Source organism: Tyto alba, unplaced genomic scaffold (assembly GCF_018691265.1).
Source record: "Tyto alba isolate M040663 unplaced genomic scaffold, T.alba_DEE_v4.0 Super-Scaffold_17, whole genome shotgun sequence".
In the NCBI taxonomy this organism is placed as follows: domain Eukaryota; kingdom Metazoa; phylum Chordata; class Aves; order Strigiformes; family Tytonidae; genus Tyto; species Tyto alba.
Window position 1 is genome coordinate 7,456,737 of NW_024881279.1, and position 18,014 is coordinate 7,474,750.

The 18,014-nt window shown below is 41.8% G+C and overlaps 1 protein-coding gene across 5 annotated transcripts; it reads left to right on the plus strand.

The window, feature by feature from the left end:
- The first annotated feature begins 1,161 nt into the window (after positions 1 to 1,161).
- On the plus strand, positions 1,162 to 16,750 carry RUFY1 (RUN and FYVE domain containing 1). Of its 5 annotated transcripts, none has more exons than XM_033006083.2 (18): positions 1,162 to 1,505; positions 4,794 to 4,967; positions 5,288 to 5,405; positions 6,067 to 6,168; positions 6,491 to 6,614; positions 7,044 to 7,102; positions 7,820 to 7,885; positions 8,512 to 8,581; positions 9,506 to 9,607; positions 10,028 to 10,144; positions 10,817 to 10,984; positions 12,508 to 12,605; positions 13,064 to 13,183; positions 13,952 to 14,081; positions 14,894 to 14,988; positions 15,115 to 15,163; positions 15,353 to 15,430; positions 16,020 to 16,750. In XM_033006083.2, exons 1-18 carry the CDS (start codon positions 1,238 to 1,240, stop codon positions 16,161 to 16,163), a joined length of 2,082 nt encoding a protein of 693 aa, XP_032861974.1. In that variant the 5' UTR covers positions 1,162 to 1,237; the 3' UTR covers positions 16,164 to 16,750. The 5 variants fall into 5 exon arrangements, with proteins under 5 accessions (XP_032861974.1, XP_042646078.1, XP_042646079.1 ...); XM_033006080.2 differs by having other exon boundaries at positions 1,348 to 1,456; XM_033006082.2 differs by lacking the exon at positions 1,162 to 1,505 and adding an exon at positions 4,484 to 4,623.
- Positions 16,751 to 18,014: the final 1,264 nt, after the last annotated feature.

Consider the following 18,014-nt stretch of genomic DNA (forward strand, 5'->3'; position numbering starts at 1 on the left):
TAAAGGGCAGAAAATCAATGTCAAATCTTACTCAAGTCAAACAGAGGTATATTCATACAGCCAACTGCAAAACAGCAACCTACAAAGCTGTCAGATACTACTTCCTTAGAAACACAGCCAAATACTGATGGACTCCACAAGATGGAGTAAAATTTATCTCTATAACCTCTTAGCAAATGTAGCTTAAAGCCTGTACTTCGCTCTTATGAATCATGGGTGAACAAGAGGCTGATGATCTCTGAATTCTCAAAAAAAATATAAGAGCTTCTCTGTGCTTTCTGGAAGAACAGTTGTTAAATTTTCAGTGACTGAGAAGCCAATAAGACAAAATCAATCTTAAAGTAGTTTATAGTAGGAGAACAAGTAAGATACAGATTTATTTTGCTACAAGACTACTGAAATTGATCTTCAACTCTTCTTCTCCCTCCTCCTTCTCACATTTCTCAGGAAAAAGAAAAAAAAAAAAAAAAAAAAAAAAAACAGCAACAAAAAAACTCACTTCCCTCTATGTAGCAAAAAAGCTAATAAGCAGCGTCTACAGTCTCATGACTAAATGAGTGATGTATCCCAAGCACATACAGTTGCTGAATGAAAAAATGGATATTAAGGCATGCATCAGCAGACTACATAAATATTTGAGACACTCAATAAGGTCACATTTTCATATTAGGGTAATTTCAGTTCCCCTTCACAATAGGTCTTTTCTGCCAAACACAGCCCAAATACATTAACAAAGTAGCTTACTGACTACAGTTATCTTTTCATGTCAGTGATGCAAGCAAACAACATTCACAGCAGTGAACCTGTCATACCAATCCACCATTTTAATCAAGTTACGATGACTTGGATTGTAGGCAGAATAATAAAGTTCTCTAAGTTGTCACAACATATCTGCATAAATCTGGGATGTCAAAAGACACTACAAATTTTCTAATTAAAAATTCTGTTTGGGAACACAGCAGTAGAAACCTTTAAAGGGTATTGTTGTTACTTTTGTAACTTCTGTGGGAAGTAAACTCTGTCCTCATCTTTCGCCCCGCCCCGAGTTCTTAACTCAGAACATCGAGCAAACTGCTCAGTTCTGAAAAGGCTTGTCTTGTAGTCCTGCTTATGCGTGCAGCTGCTTTAAAATCGTTCAGTTGGCTCTTCGGTACCTGCCTTCCAGCGGGCGGGGCGGGGCGGGGCGGGGAGCTGCCGACTCGATTGCTCATGACTAGTGTCATATGACACATTAAAGATGGCTGAAGGGGAGAGTTGCACTGCATCTGCCGCGGAAATAAAAGAAGACTTTGAGATTATTGACAAAAAACAAATCCCTGATACGACTGAGTTGAAAAGCGAGGAAAAAGAGAAAACGGAAGATGCGCGGTGGTCTGCTCCTATCTTGTCGCTGGCCAAGAAAGCCTCGGAAAACTTAGCGCTGAGCTATGGCAACGCTCTGAAGTCTGCAGCTTTGGTAGGATTCATATCCAAACCAGTCAGCAATGACAGCACAGCAAAAACAAGTATGGTTATGCTTATTTAGTAAACTTGCTTTTATGGTGCGCAAATAAGTTTGCTCCCGTAAGTGCTGTGGTTTAGTGTCAGTAGTGCATAGTTATCACTTTGCATTTAGTTTTTAAAATCTGATGCTGCGGGGTTTTTTATTTAAACAGAATTATAAAAACAACACAGATGTAGAACCTAACAAAATGTATTATAATTGGAAGAATCCTAAACTCTTAATATGTGTGGGAAAATTTACTTTAGTTTGGTGCAGTAAGCTTGTATTTGATTTCTTTTCTCCCTCTCCCTTGAAGTTGATCCCAGCAGCCACCTGACTGCACTCCTCGGTGAGCTAGTCAATTTGTTGTGCTTCCTGGGTGTGCTGGTTCAGAGAAGGAACTATACCATGCTGCTCGTATAGCTGTCGTGTCAGAAAGTGGGCAAATGAACTGAGATACAGATTTGTTATAATTCACTTTTTAACTACACTAAAAATGCCTTCTAATTAACTACAGCTTGCTTTATTAAACATCTGTATTCATAGATATAGCAACCATACAGATTTATGGAACAGGTCACTGGGAACTGAATTAAAAGGGCTTTAGTTGAATTCATATGGAAATTAAATCTCAGTGATATTCATAACATGGAAACAAAAACATTCAAATGTAGCGGTAAGTAGGCCTGGAGTCTTGTACTCCAGAGTCTCAGACAAGCGCTTAATTGTTTCAGAGCAGCAGAGCTCAGTTTTGCTAACTGGTGCTGACCTTTTTGGTTTTAATGCTATTATGTATTCAAGCTGGAGTTCTGTGGGGATGAATTGTGTCCGCATGGTGAAATAAGTTGCTGCTGATGGACATTTTTTATCTTCTGTGACAATTCCTCAGTGTTGCATATTCAGAGTTTAAGATTAATTCTGTCCTGAAAAAAAAAAAATAGATTCTTGTCTTTCTTTCTCTGCATCTTTAAGTCTCACACCGAGCTTCTCACAGATTGGTTTCCTCAATGTCCATCTTAAGTACCTGGGATCTAACCTGACAAAGGGCAGAATATCAGATTTTCTTCAGGTGCATTTTGGAGTAATGCTGTGAATGGATGTAATACAAAACAACATACAGCATTTGGCAAGGGGTGGGGAATAAAATGTTCTCCTGCCTGAAACAGAGCTCCCGTGCTTAATGGAACTTTTACCATCATCTTTCAGCTTTTTATTTGTAAAGTAAGGGAATACAACACTACCTCCCTAAATTGTTGAAAGTATTTGGATATATTGATGAGTTTTCGTGGAAAATTCCGTAAGAAAAATCTGTTCGTAACTCAGGCTCTAAATCACCTATTCTACATATTCATTATTACCTTTGACCAAGCACTATAAATTCAATCTAAAGAAGGTATTTTTAAGAAATAACCTGAGGCCCATAAGACCACTTGTAGAAAACTATCAACTTGTTCCCTGCTGCCATCTTTTTCCAGAGGTTTTATAACCTCTACCTGTTACTTCAGATCTGTTGATCACATGTAAACTGTGCTGCACAGTATGCAGTCAGTTGGACATACAGAAAGGCACATAAAACCAGTGTCTGCCATTGAAGAAACTATTTCCTGCTTGCAGAGGCCAGGAGCTACAAATCTAAATAATACAAATCAAGAAAGACTTGCAGTCTTCAAGACTAAGAGATGAAAACTATTCTTCCTGCTTCAGTGTTTCCTGACTTGAAAGTGTGCTGAATAATTACAGTAAACAAGGCATTGGGCTTCAAAAAGATGTTAAAAGGGATCTGTTGAGTAAGATACGAGACTGTGACTGCATTCCTAAAGATTGCAGCACAATGTCTGTGATCATTTGCACTTAGGTAACCTGATTCCTAATCTCTGAGGCTTGGCTTTGTCAATGTGTCTAATACCTGTTTTGAATGTACCAACCTGTACACAGTTTTGCAAAATATGTACTTGACTGTGTAAATTTGCAACAGTCTAAAAAATATTGTTCAAGTAATTATTTAATTACATCAGAGTTTGTATTAAGACACTGTTTAAATTTGTGTTCTTAAAGTACGTTTCATTCACAGGTTGTTTTTTCTGGGTTTTTTGTTTGTTTTAGTTTTTTAAGTCTTGTAGATAATACAATGTATGTATCTTGTTCAAGGTTTACAAGCAAACCATTCCTGACAAAGTGAAAATTTAAATTCAGGAAACCATCAAAGTTGGTGTTGCTACTGAAAGACCCTGATACCCAAAAAAGTCACTGATTTTCTGTTTCTGCAGTCAGATTTTTTTTTTCCTGTTCCTGATGTGTAACCTGACCATATTGACTTCAAAATTCAAGATATTACAGGCCTTTTAATCCTCAGTCTCAAGACATTATATGCAATTTTGAAGTATCCACATTGACTATAGTCATTGATACAGTAGGCTGCTGAGAAAACAGGACTTTGTGCTTTGTGATTATTAAGATCAATTTGATTAGGATGACTTGTTTTCACTCTTCTGATACTTCTGATAATCTTTGCTCATTTTTAATCCTGAATTTAGGATTACGTGCACAGAAAGGAAGGTAATAATGAAAATTAGTACAGAAAGAGACTTTTGCATGGTGTTAGGAAGAGCATTAACAATCTTGCATGTGGCTAACACAGGGGCTCTACCTGTTAGACTTGATCTTCTGCAACTATTATTTCTGCAAGCAAGTATGAGCATGTTTGATCCACAGGTGACAGCAGGATTCTCCTAACGTAACAACGTTGGCTCAAGAAAAAAAAAAAAAAATCATTTAGTGCCAGCTGGCCTGCGGTTGGCAGCATCTGTCAGAACCTGTTGTTGACTGAAGGAAAAGCGGCGGCGGGCAGCCTCGTTTTGCCTCGCACCCCCTCAGGTGTGAAGGCGGAGCGCGCGCCCCGCCCGCCGAACGGCGCCGGGCTCCGCGGCCACGCCTCACGGCGCCGACCCTTTCTAAAATGGCGCCGGGCGCGGCCCGCCCTCGGCACGCTGAGTCTCTCGCGAGAGTTCCGTGGACGGTTGCCGCGGTAACGCGGGCGGGGAGGCCGCGGCCCCCCGGCGAGCGGCAGGGCCCGGGGCGGCGGCCCCGCTCCCCCCGGCGCCGGGCCGCCATCCGCACCTGCAGCGTGTTGGGGCGGGGAGGTGAGGGCGGTTCACTAGTGTCTTACAACCACCTCCTCTCAAGCCGTTTGCAAGATGGAGACCGGGAGGGGAAGGCCCCGCGCTTGTCAGCGCTGCGAGGGGTCGGGAGCACTGCGTTTCTAAAAGCTGCTTTTCTTCCTCCACCCGTGTCCCCCCACCCACGCCCCCAGCTGTGCGATACCACGCCATGGAGGAGCGCGCCAACCTCATGAACATGATGAAGCTCAGTATCAAAATCCTGATCCAGTCGGCCCTGAGCCTGGGCCGGACCCTGGACTCGGACTTCCCTCCCTTGCAACAGTTCTTCGTGGTGCTGGAGCACTGCCTCAAGCACGGGCTGAAAGGTGGGCGCCCGCTCCCCATGCTGAGGAGAGGCAGAGAAATGCGTCTGTGTCGTGTCTCGCTGTGTCTCCAGTCTGACATCTGTATGACGTTAATATTAATCACATCCACTGCATGATGCTAATCAGTGTTACCGATTTAACTATGTGATTACCTTCTCAAAAGCCCTATATTTTGTGCCTCCTAAACTGTCAAGGTATTTTTAATGCTCCCTTTTCGTTGACACAGTAGGAGCTGATAAGACAGATGTAGACTAACGTGTAATTCTGGAGTTGGAAGCCTGTCGCTTTTCGTCACAAACTTCTCTGTATACTCCCTTTAGTGAAGAAGACTTTTATTGGACAGAACAAGTCGTTTTTTGGTCCTTTGGAGCAAGTGGAAAAACTTTGTCCTGAAGCATCGGATATAGCAACTAGTGTTAAAAATCTGCCAGAGTTGAAGTAAGTTGATTCTTGGGGATGATTCATTTCGCTTACACTGCTGGGAAAAAGAATCCTTCGTGTAGTGTCTCACCTTCCTTAATGAGATCTTGTTCCCAAAGAGAAAAATTTGGTACATAGTGTGGTATGTAGGAGGCATTGACTTCTCCAAGAGATAAGGAGGATCTCTCAAAATACTCAGTGCTTCTGATTCAGACAATGCTGTCAGATTAAAAACAGCACTTGGAAACTTCTATAAACTTGCTAAAATTAACTGTAAAGTCTGCACAGATATTTTCTTTCCTCTTTTGTCCCTCACGTTTTGTCATTTTGTGCATGTGCTAGTAGTATTTAATTTGGGTAATTCAGGATGATGGAAAGAGACTAGTTTTAATGTTAGGATACATCAATTAGTTGACTTATGGTGGCAGCTGAAAATACGTGTGTCTTTCCAAGTTGAGAAGACTTGACAATATACTTTGCTGAAGCAATGAAATATGCTTAAATGCTTCTGTATTCTGGAGACAACACTGCATTTCCCCAGGGTTTTTTATTTTTGTTCTTTCAGTAGATAACAACCTAACAACCTTCATCTCCCTTTGTAAAGAGAAAATTTTGAATTGCACAAGTCTATTTAATAAAAGTCTTTGTTTTTACCAAAACATGCAACTTTTCATTTTAGGACTGCTGTGGGAAGAGGAAGGGCTTGGCTTTATCTAGCACTCATGCAAAAGAAACTGGCAGATTATCTCAAAGTACTCTTGGACCATAAGCATTTATTAAGGTAACAATACAGACATATCTCGATTTTATTCACTGAATCACTGAAACCTTGCATTGCAGTAGTAAGAGGTCATTAACTGACCAGTTTAAGCTTGTTCTTGCAACTTGCAGAGGAGCAAGTTCAGTGTTTTTGCAGTGAACCTGACGAGGAACAAGGAGAGTATTTTCTGTGAGAGTTCTGCATCTTCTGCATTGTGCAGTAAATCAGTGAAAGGGGCTGATGACCTGAGCTTAAAAGGGCTGCATTACTGTTTATATGATTTCAGTGATGCAAGTACCATTGTAATTGTTTGATGTGCAGTGATGCCTTATATTTCTTCTAGTGAATTTTATGAACCTGATGCGTTGATGATGGAGGAGGAAGGAGCAGTCATTGTGGGTCTGCTAGTTGGACTGAATGTTATTGATGCAAACCTTTGCTTGAAAGGAGAAGACTTGGATTCCCAGGTGAAGATTAAAGTGTAAATAAGATCAGTCAGTATGAGATTCTAGAAGAATTAAGCACATCCAGAAGTACTTTACTAAGATGAGTCCAGAATTCTGTCCAGAATGTCCTCTGTTGAAGCTTGTCATGTTTCCCATGTTGAATCAAAAGAAAGTACATAAATCACCATCTCTTTAAGTAGCAGTTTATGGAAATAACTGTCAAAACTAGTAATTGCTAGGAAACTGACCACACTGAGTGGTTATTTTGATGCTTTTATGACAAACACAAGCTTGCACATTTGCTTCAGCTAGAAAGAATATAGGCATTACTTGACTCTCTAAACTTAGTTTAATCTTCAGAATTTTACCTTTTCCAAAATATAAAGTAATGCCTGTTGCTACACAGAATTGCACTGTAAAGGTGTGTTAAAATCTTAAATTATTTTTCAGGTTGGAGTGATTGATTTTTCCTTGTACCTTAAGGAAACACAGGACAATGATGGAAAACAGTATGTATGGTGAATTTGTGATTCTAAATTGTTACGGTTTTTGTAGAGCAAACCTGTCAGACAGTCTGCAGGAGCACCTGAGTGCTAGAGATCTCAGACTCTTTTAATCATCAAAAGAAGAGAATCCAAAATAGATTTTGATAGCTACATAAAAGTACTAATTTTCAAAGGTTGAGCCCATGGTATTTTTAACAATACAGTGTGGAGAGTTTGTGTCTTGAGCTGGGACCAAATTAAAAGCACCTAAGATTTTAGATTGTGTTTTTATTTGGTTTTAGGAGACATGATCTGCCAGGTTACCCAGCACTAAATTACTGCTTTGTTTCTAAGCACTGTTTCAAAAATGTTCTCAATTAAGTAGCTGTCTGTGTGGGAGAGATTGGTTATGGAGGAAAAAATATAATTTCAGTGAATTACAGACTGCAACTGTTAGCATCACTATATCTAGAAGGCCTGTAGCGATTGGGGAGGACTTCATAGTTCATGTGCTTCTGGCACTTCAGAGCAATTTACTGTTCAGCTGCTGAAGAGAAACAGATGAACAACTGCTTCAACTCCCTAGTGCTTCCAGTCCAGCCCAGGCACAAGTATTTTTATAAGAAAAGGAGTAAAGGTTTCAACTCAGCTTGCAAGTTTTGCCGAAAACCCTAGTACAAACTAACACTTTAGAATGAAGAAATTTCTTCTCAATCAATAAATTCTCACTTTTATAACTAGAGATGGAAGGATTACAGCTGTCCTTGACCAGAAGCATTATGTGGAAGAACTTAACCGACATCTAAGGTGGGATTTTCACCTATTCTAATGTACAAATACTTGTCCTGTTTAGCTTTTCCAGTATGGCTTTGAATGTCTCTGCTGTCAGTCTTTGTAGATTCTGTCTGATACTGAAATGCCTTTTCTGATTATTTCCCAAAATCTTAGTTTCATTTTGTAATCTTAATCTGCTGATGGCATATGCAATGCAGAAAACAAGTTTGTGTAACAGCAGTTTATTTTTTGACACTGACTAGGGGTAATTTTGGAGCTACTTTTTAAAGAGAAAACTATTACAAATGCATGTGGAAATTCGTTCTTCAGATGAAGAGTCTCTACTCTTCCCCCTAGGTTGCTCAGTGGGAGCAGCAGACCTCACTTACCCACTTGAATGTGAGAGGTGTTAAGACAGCAAAAGCTAAGCCAAAACAGGGCTGCCAACTAGTGCAGGAGGGTGCCAACTGTGGGGAAATGCATAGTCCTCTCAGCGCTTAAGAGGGACAGTTGTCCTTCCTCTGGGATTTTTGCCAGCTCATTGAAGTATTTAATTGTTAACAAATACAAGATGGTAAAAGTATGATTGAATATAAGAATAAATGTTAAACATTGTCACTTCTTTTATTGTTTTTATACATATCTTTTCCTTGCTGCAGTTGCACGGTTGCCGATCTGCAGAACAAAATAGACTGTTTAGAAAAGACCAATTCAAAACTCCAGGAAGAGGTTTGTGTCTGGTCTGTTAAATATTTCTGGTAGCTCTTTTCCCTCATAGATAAAACACCCTAAGAACATTCCTTAGACCTAAAATATTTGAATTGATACTAGTGAAATGTGGGGGACTGGTAGTACTGGCATGAGTTGGTACACGTGGAAAGCTCTGTGGAAAGCTCCTACATTATGTCAGCTGTTAAAATGCTTTTGGGCACTTACTTGGTAGATGGGCTTCCTTAATCAAGTTTTTTGTCTTGCAATGGTGTCTCCACCCAAAAGTAATCATACTACTGCAATGAACGTGACTTATCCTTCTTCCTTCTGCACATACATGTGTGCATGTATTTGTCATGGGAGTTAAACAGAACACAGAAAAGGAACAGAATCACACTTCAATTAGAAAATCTTTCCTAGCTGGGAACTGAAATAGAATCCAGCAGCATGCATGGTAGTGGTTGTTTTGGGTTTTGTGATGGTGCATTTTTATTTGTGTAGTCCAATTTCCAATACTTTTGGGGGTTTCTCCACTTGAAAATGCTGTACGGTTCCACCAGCAAATGTCAACCCTGACTTGCTATATAGGACTACTTGTTCATATTGATGAACAAGAATGAACCAGAATGAGCACCATCGCAGATCTGTGGTGGATTGTAACCTTTTACACCAGGATGCATTTCTTTGCATAGTTAATATTTAAAAACAATTTATGAGAGTGTGAAGCAGAAGTCAAATGAACAACTGTTGTTGGGCTTGTTAGTTTAGTCTGTACAGTGAGTGTGGCTGCAAAAGGGTCAGGGAGCTTCTGGGGAGAATGAAAGGGATGAAAGGGGAAGTGAGCAGCGCACCTGCTACAAAGGCTGAGCTACTAACTTTAGAATTCCTCCAGATGTTGTGTGTTTGTACAGTGATTAAATATAATGTTCTCTTTGTAAACAGCTTGCAGCAGCAACTGACCGAATTGGATCACTTCAGGAAGAGCAGCAGCAGTTAAAACAACAAAATGAATTAATTCGTGAACGGAGTGAAAAAAGTGTAGAGGTGGGACACCTACTTAAAAATTATGAGGATAATTAAGTGATATCTCATGATCAGCTGTAGTCAGTGCTCTCAAAGGCACTTTGAACTGGAATGCTAAGCACAGTTTAGCGTGCTACTGTGTAGATCACTGGTTTTGTGTACAGCATGCACAGGTGTTGGATTTTGCTGTTCTTTACTACATGCTTAAACATTCACTTGCAGAAGGGAGAAAGCATTAAAAGTATTAGAGCGGTTTCTTTTTATTTTACTTTGTTCTTTGAAATTTCACCTTATTAACATTTGCCAGCTTATTAATTGTAAAGTAGTAGGTTTTTACTTGAAATAGCACATAGAAATACAGTGTTACACTCAAGAACTTAAGGCATACTTTAAGTGCATAGCTTTGATCTTATGTGGCTTTTTTGCTGATGTTTATTGTAGGTAACAAAAGAGGACACAAAAGTAGAATTGGATACTTACAAGCAGTCACGCCAGGGTCTTGATGAAATGTACAGTGATGTTTGGAAGCAGTTGAAAGAAGAAAAAAAAATTAGGCTGGTAAGGAAACTTAACTCTAGAAAGTGAAATGAAAGATACAGGATTCTGCATACTTTATTACAAATATAAGACGTATGCTGTGTATGTTTTTCAGCTGTTCAGCATTCATAAAGAAATTGCAAGCAAGATGTGGGACACTGGTTGTTAACAGTGCTGTATAAAGAACTGGAAATCAGGGCTTTTGGAATGCTGAAAATAAAAGGTCTTTCCCTGTTTAATAATGCTGTTAGGTTCTTATAGCATAGACCAAGATCAAAATGCAAAGAGAGACAACTGTCTTTATGGAGGAAAATATGATATATATGCGCAACAGTCGCTTGCACAGTGAACTACTGACTGGAGAAGAGGCTGCCCAAGCTTGCTGAAGCCCATGGCTCTACATCAGCCCAACTCCAGCTGCCAGGAGAAATGGTTCATTTGACAGGCTGCTAAGTTACAAAGGAGCTCTAAGCTTCATGCTGGCAGATCTGCACCCTTGCTCTGCTCTGGAGAGCTGAAGTAGTATTTTGGTCTTACTAACTTAATGTATTATTTGAGACCCAGGTCTGTAAAATCATAGTTAGGTATTTTCCCAGAGTAATACATAGTTTGTGTATGGGGTTACATGGATTTTGGAAGTGCCTGTCCCTGACATTTGACAACATAGCAGTAACTAGGAAATTTCTTTGTAAGGAATTAGAGAAAGAGTTGGAGTTACAAATTGGAATGAAAACAGAAATGGAAATTGCCATGAAACTTCTGGAAAAAGATACTCATGAAAAACAAGACACTTTAGTTGCACTTCGCCAGCAGTTAGAAGAAGTGAAGGCTATTAACTTGCAGATGTTTCACAAATCTCAGGTATGTACACAGCAGAGAATAGAGCAGTTGTGGTGGTGGCCTTTACATGTTCATCATGCACTGGGGATGCATATGCACTTACATGCATCTGAAGTAATACTTAGATGCAACAATTATCCATTTTAAAACTGTAGAAGGAATTGTTTAATTCTTTTTATTATGCTTCATTATTGGTATGATACTGGGTATGTTTGGGAAGAAAGGGGGTTTCCTTGGGTATGCTGCATAGTGTGCCACAGGATCATCTGACAAATGCTGAGGCAAATGGAGAGCTCTCACAGGGGAGAAGGTGTTTGCAACAGTCCTTTGTTCTAACCACAGAATGATTAGTCTTTAAAAAAATTAGTTACTACAGCAAGAACTGTCTTGCTTCTCCTGTCTGTCTGTCTGTGTTGTCTTGCCTTTCACCTGCACCACATGTAACACTGTTTACTGTACAAACCAGCAATAAGCTTCTCTAAACAAAAGAAAACCATCAGTTATTTTTGTCTGTCTCCTAAAGTCTGTACCCAAATGGCCAGCTGAGTGCCATAGCCAGTGGAAAGTCAACACTGGATTTGGGGAGGGAGGAATTCTGTGGTCAGACTGGCCTCTGAAGCTACCAAAAAGTTGTTGGATTGGTTTAGATATTTTATTATACCCCCTTTAGCATAAGACCTGGCTCCCCAGATATAAGATGGTTAGATAAGTAAACTGAAAAACTTTTTGCTTTCTGGGCCTGTCTGTCTTCCTCAGTCTCTTCCTTACCCTGGCAGTTTGTAGTGTTCCGTTTCTCCATCCTTTGTGTCATATGGGGATGTTTTTGTGGGTTTGTTTTGTTGTTGTTCGGATGGGTTGTGGTGTTTTGTCTGGCATTTCTACAAGGAATTGATGGAGTGGTGTAGTGTTCACACAAAATATACAGAGCTTGTCTCCATTAATGAAATAAGAGTTTAACTAGACTTCCCCTCCCATACCTGGTAGCAGAAATCCAAAGGGGATTTTTCTCAGTTTTTATGGACTGTTCCTGGTGCCTCTTCAGGCTTTATCCAGGCCTTTGCCTCCTTCACAGATGCACAGAAACTTGCAAGGCAATGGCCAGTGAAACCCCAGTGCTGAGGTACGCCTTTGATTTCAAAAGCAGGTTTTTGTTTTTTTTTTTTTTTTGCTTCCTGGTCCCGTGCCCGCTGAGTACAGTTGTTGCATTCAAATCATAATTGATATTCTTACCCTATCAATTTAATGTGCTAATTTCTTTCTTCCAGCTTGTTTCTAAAGAGAAGACTTTTGGCTTGTAGCTGATGGCATAGGTCAAAACTTTAGTACAGTTACGTTTGTTTTTTTTTTTCTGAGCTCTTAACAAGTTGAGGAGTGTCTGCTCAGTCTGGTATTATCAGCATTTTGTTTGTACATTCCAGTTAGACCCAGGTGTGGCCTGTAACAAGCTGAATGTTCATTATCTAGTGGCAGACCTTCATTAAACACTAACACTTTGTGCTTTAGAAAATGTATTACCTGGACTATCTATTCACTTATTCCTGCAGAATGCAGAGTGTTCATTACAACAGAAAACAGAAGCAATATCCTCTTTTGAAGGAAAAACGAACGAGATGATGTCCTCTATGAAACAAATGGAAGAGAGGTAATTACAAGGCCAAGAAGTCAACACTGAAGTCAGTAGAAAGTTTCCAACTGAAACCTTTACAGGATGACCTTCCATGCATCTCCTATACACATTTGGGCATGCATGCCTGCATGATGTTCTTTTTCCTTTCTCCTTCTTATCACCCTCTGCACTTGCCTGTTCTCTTTTCACAGGCAAACATGCTGATAATTGACCCATTTGAAAACCATAGCTCTTTCCATCAGCAGGCTGTTTAAAAATGTGTTGACTTTAGTTTAAGAAAGTGTATGAGGCCCACTTTTGGGGATTTTTTTGCAGAAACAGTTGTTTTCAAAAGTCTTTATTTTTTCTCCACTAGCATTTTCAGTTCAAGGTTTTATAAAGACCTGTGTGGTAAATCTGAAAGAACAGAATGAGAGGGTATAGGTAAGGAGTATGTGAATTGCCAATAAATGTACATGTTCCTTACTTTGTAGATTGCAGCATGCAGAAAAAGCAAAGCAGGCTGCGGAAGAAAGATGCAACAAGATGAAGCAAGACCTTGCTGGCAGGCTTGACACTTGCCGGCAACAGATGTCCCAACTGGATAGCAAATGGTATTTAATCTCATCAGGTGGTTTTTTTTTCCCATCTTCTGCCACTCAAGAAGTGCTATTCTACTCCTTTTGTGGTAAGGTCTAAAGAGGGATAGGCTTGCATTATATTGGGTTCAGCGTGGATTGACAGAAGTACGCAAGAGCGAGGGAAGCACAGCACTTCTGTGTAGGGCACAGTTTGCATGAGTATTTTGAAATGTTTTTCCAGAACATCCTATTTAGAGCACAGAATGCCAGTAGAAATCTGGCCATTCTGACTGGCAATGGAGCTTTCAATTGCTTTTTTACTAAATCAGGAAATAGGTATGGTCATGCTTGTAGGCTGATCATATAAGTGACTGCCATCCAAATGGACTGGGGTTTTTGGAAGGGCTTGGGGGTGTGTTCTTAGGGAATGTTAATCCTCTAAAGATTTCTAATAACTAGAAAATACTTCTTTCACTGTTCAGACTTGAGGGTAGAGTGTCATAGCTGTCTAAACCCAGGTGGTCAGATATGTACCTGTGGGGATTTGTTTGGGGGCTTAGGGGGGTTGGTTTTTTTTCCTTCTAGCCATTCATTGCTGCTTGTTTTCTATGACCTGAAAATGTTAATACAGTTTTTGATGTCTGCTGCCATAACATCCCTGTTCTTTCCTTTACCAGAACACCACTCTAGTTTTTGCCTTCTTTAGGACAAGGTTTCTTCTTCTCATACTGTTGCTATCCTTAAGTGCTATAGGATATTTTTCTGTTACGGGTTTTTTTAGAATTAATTACTTTTAAATAGCTCAACTCTGGAAAAGGAGTTAAAATCTGAAAAGGAACAGAGACAAACTTTGCAACGAGAACTACACCAAGAGAAGGATGCTACTGCTCTGCTTAAAACAGAATTGCAACAAATGGAAGGACTGAAAAAGGTATGCACCATGCAGACATCCCCCGTGTTCAGGATTAAAGCTGACTGAGAACCAGTGCAGTGTTCGCACCCACAGTGGAGTATTTCTTCTGGACTGCTCCCCTCTGAGGGGTTTCAAAAGCTTGGCTGACGTGGCACAAGTGTGCACATGAAATGCTAATCTAGGGCTCAGGCAATGAAAACAGCTCCGCAACCTCCTCAGCTGCCTCTGGGTGCCTGCCCTGCCTTAGCTGCACGGGCATCTGAGCCCTGGCAGCCAGCAGCTGAAGCCGGGGTGGGGTAGTTGGGGACAAAAAACTCATCAGCTGTCCCATGGTGAGATACCCCTGCTCAGGTAGGAAGTGGGAAGTTCAGGGCTTTCAGTGACTGTGTAAGGTCTTTCAACTGTGTGTAATAAAATAAGAACACGTTTTCAAGCATTCAAAACAACTGAATGCGATTTAATTTTTAAGTGTTAACATTCTTGTTAACCTGAAGAGAATTTGCTCCTGTGTGTCCAGCAGTTTAGATTTTGGCAGCACAATTGTGCAGCAGTATCTGTCTGTACGCTCACGTGCAAGCATAGGACTGCTGCATTCTAGCTATGCTCAAGATGTTTAAAGCCTGAAAATCTTCCTCCTTCTGGTAAATATGGTTTAATGATTTCATTGTTTGTGCAGAACCCGTGTAGTTCTGAAAATCAAGCCTTAGAAATAGGTAGAGCTTTGTAAGGGAGCTTATTCTTGTGAAGTGCTTGGGTAGTTTGGACAGACTTATCCAGGTTATAGGTCAAACAGTGCACAAAAAAGTTTGGTTTTGTGCTTGATTTTATAGGAACTGAGAAAACTACAAGATGAAAAGCAGCAGTTAGAGAAAGTCTGTGAGGAGCAGGAGCAAGCTCTTCAAGAGATGGGACTTCATCTCAGCCAGTAAGTTCTAGGAACTGAATGTAAGAATTAGAGTTTAGATTCAGAGGCTGGACAGTGGAATGACAGGTAAAATTGAACACAACTAAATGTAAAGTCATGCAGAGGGAATAATTTTTCTTTTTCCAGATCGAAATTGAAGATGGAAGATATTAAAGAAGTAAATAAAGCACTAAAGGTACTTTACATCTCATGGATGTTTTGACTAAACATGTGTATTTCATTTAACACCTTCAAATTTCACCACAGTTGTCCAACCTTAAAAGATGGCTCTTGAAAAATACCAACAGTGTTGGTAAACTGCCTTTGAATTCTATTTTATAAATTTATTTGTATCTACAGTGAGGTTTTCATTCCAATTTTCTAGGGTCATACCTGGCTGAAGGATGACGAAGCAACACACTGCAAGCAATGTGAAAAGGAATTCTCTATCTCAAGAAGGAAGGTAGTGTTGTTCAGGGAATTAGATTTTCCTTTTGCCATGGAAAACAAAAATTGTGCTGTTGCAGAGTTTGTTAGGGAAGACTGATACTGCTTCAGTGCCAGATGGCGTTGGCATGATAACTACAGGGAGAAGTAATTTGGCATTTACCATCCTAAAAATAATGTTCATCTGTTTGGGCCCTTCCCTTGGGAGGGAGCTGCTACGGGCCGTGTTCTCTCGTGCTGTGGTTCATCTCCCTTCCCCGCTGAGCCGGGCGTAGCAGGGGCTGGATGCTGACAGCCCGTGCTCGGTGCCTTCCAGTGCCGGGGAGCGCTGCCAGGGTCCCGCTCCGCGCCTCGGGACAGTGCGGGGTGCTGGCTCGGGGCGCCGGGCAGGGCCGGGCCTGCCCCTGCTCTCCTGAAAGCTCAGGGGGGCAGCAGGGCCCGGCCAGGCCCCCTCACCTGCCAGCACAGCCCCGGGCTGGGAGGAAGTGCTGCTGGGAGCTGGAGGAAGCTGATGCAGTGGTCTCCAAAGCTGTTAGAAGCGCTGATTTCTCTCTTCCTGGTGCTGTTTTTAGGCAGCTGTGCTTATTGTAATTCTCTGTTTGTAGCATCACTGCAGAAACTGCGGGGACATCTTCTGCAACACTTGTTCCAGTAATGAACTTGCACTGCCATCGTACCCTAAACCTGTCCGTGTTTGCGATACCTGTCACACTTTACTCCTTCAGCGGTGCTCATCTAATTCTTCCTAGGGCTTTCGTAACCTTGACAGGACCACTTTAACATTGGAAAGTAGCCATTATTTTTTTAATTCTGAATTCCAGGTATCTTCTGTGCAGCAGACTGTCTGATCTCTAATATCTTCCACTGTAAGACAGAGCAGTGTAAAATAATTTCTAGGGATTATGGAAGCTTATGTTTCTCCAACTGGAATAAATAAGAAAATTATATCAACTGTAATTTCCCTTTAAGTTCTATTTGAAACTAAACTGCAACTTCCCTTTTCTGATTTTTATAGATATTTGTATTAAAATTTGTATATGGCATTTCTACATTTATTGATCCCTCTAGCCATCGCTGTCCTGCACATTAACTTCAGTTTCTCTAGCTTCACTGTAGGTGCTGCAGTTTGTTTCACAGGCTCATGTACAGTTTTGTATTTGCTCCAAGTACAGAGAAAAGTCAATTTATGAATTGTCTATAGAAAGAGTTTTATGAGTGTTAATGAATGTGCCTTCTGTTCACTGCAGAGTCAAAAACTATACCTTGTACTTGTTCTGAAAGTCGCTGTGACCACAGTACGGTAGTTACACAATAAAGCCTTTTGCAAAAACTGAAAGTGCTCTTGAAGGTTGGAATTGTAACAGCTGGCAGTCACAGATCGTGGCAGAGACTGTGTATGGCTGTGCACGCCGAGGCCTTAAGTGGGAGATACCAAAATGCACAGAAATAACTGGCTGACGTGTATCTGCACGTGGTGTTTTCCTGGAAGGCACCAGGGCCTGAGCTCTGCAGCCCTCGCTCACTCCTTCCCCAGGCAGCAGCTGCCCCGGCTCCCCCCCCACACACTCCTGGGCCGCAGCGGGGCAGATGCTGCCTCACCCAGCGAGGGCCGTGCCGGCTTCTGCCAGGCTCTGGCCGCTGAACCCGTTTGCTCCAGCCCGGGCGAGGCTGCAGGCAGCCAGGGCTGCGTGTGCCAGGACAGGGCACGGTCACCCGGGGTAAGGGAGGAAGGGCGGGGGAAGGCAGCGCTGTCCCCCGCAGCGCCCACGCTGCTGGCACCAGGGCAGCTCCCTGGCCGTGAGCACCCAGCAGTGCAGCACCCACGGCTGCAGGGGCTGTTTCTTTCCCAGGCTTCACCCAGAACGGCACAAACCCCGGGCAGAGCCCCCTCAGCCCAGGGGCTGTTCGGTTCCCCCCAGCTCTGCACCAGCCTGTTCATGAAGCTGGTTTTTAACGTGGCAAAGCCAACCCTGGATGGAGGAGAAAGTGCTCAGAATTTTACCCCTACAAGCTCAAGAACGCAATGGGGGTTTCTTCACTGCAGAAAGGGACCTCACAATTCTAACCCTTAGGGAAGAATGATTAATTAGAAAGGGCAAATCAAGTTACTACAGCAAACAGATGGAAGGCAATTCCATCTTATTTCAGGGGATTCTCCAGTGCTCAAAAACTGTAACTCAGCTGCTTATAAAGCCACATCTTTAAACGTGGTATTTAACAAGTGGGATTTGTTCCAATCTGGTTGCAGTAAACTGCAAAGTCCAGCACTCTGGCCCCCAAGAGGAGATGCCTACGAGGAAGCCCCGACTTTCCTCTCAGCCCTCCAGTGCAGCTTCACAGCCCTGGCACAGCCTCAGGGTGCGCCAAACCAAGGCACAGGGCACCCCAGATGCTGGTTTTCTTCACTAACCCCACTCAGCCAAGAACCAAAGCATCACTTTAACATCCCCCAAGGCCAGCTTTCGGGTGAGAATTCTCCCAAAGAGCAGTTCACAACGCTCATGGCAGATGCACGGTACGAGCACTACAGGCACCCAGCAACATTTCTGCAGGTGCAGCTACCCCACAGAAGCTGGAGGTCAAGAAGGAATGAGTTCCAG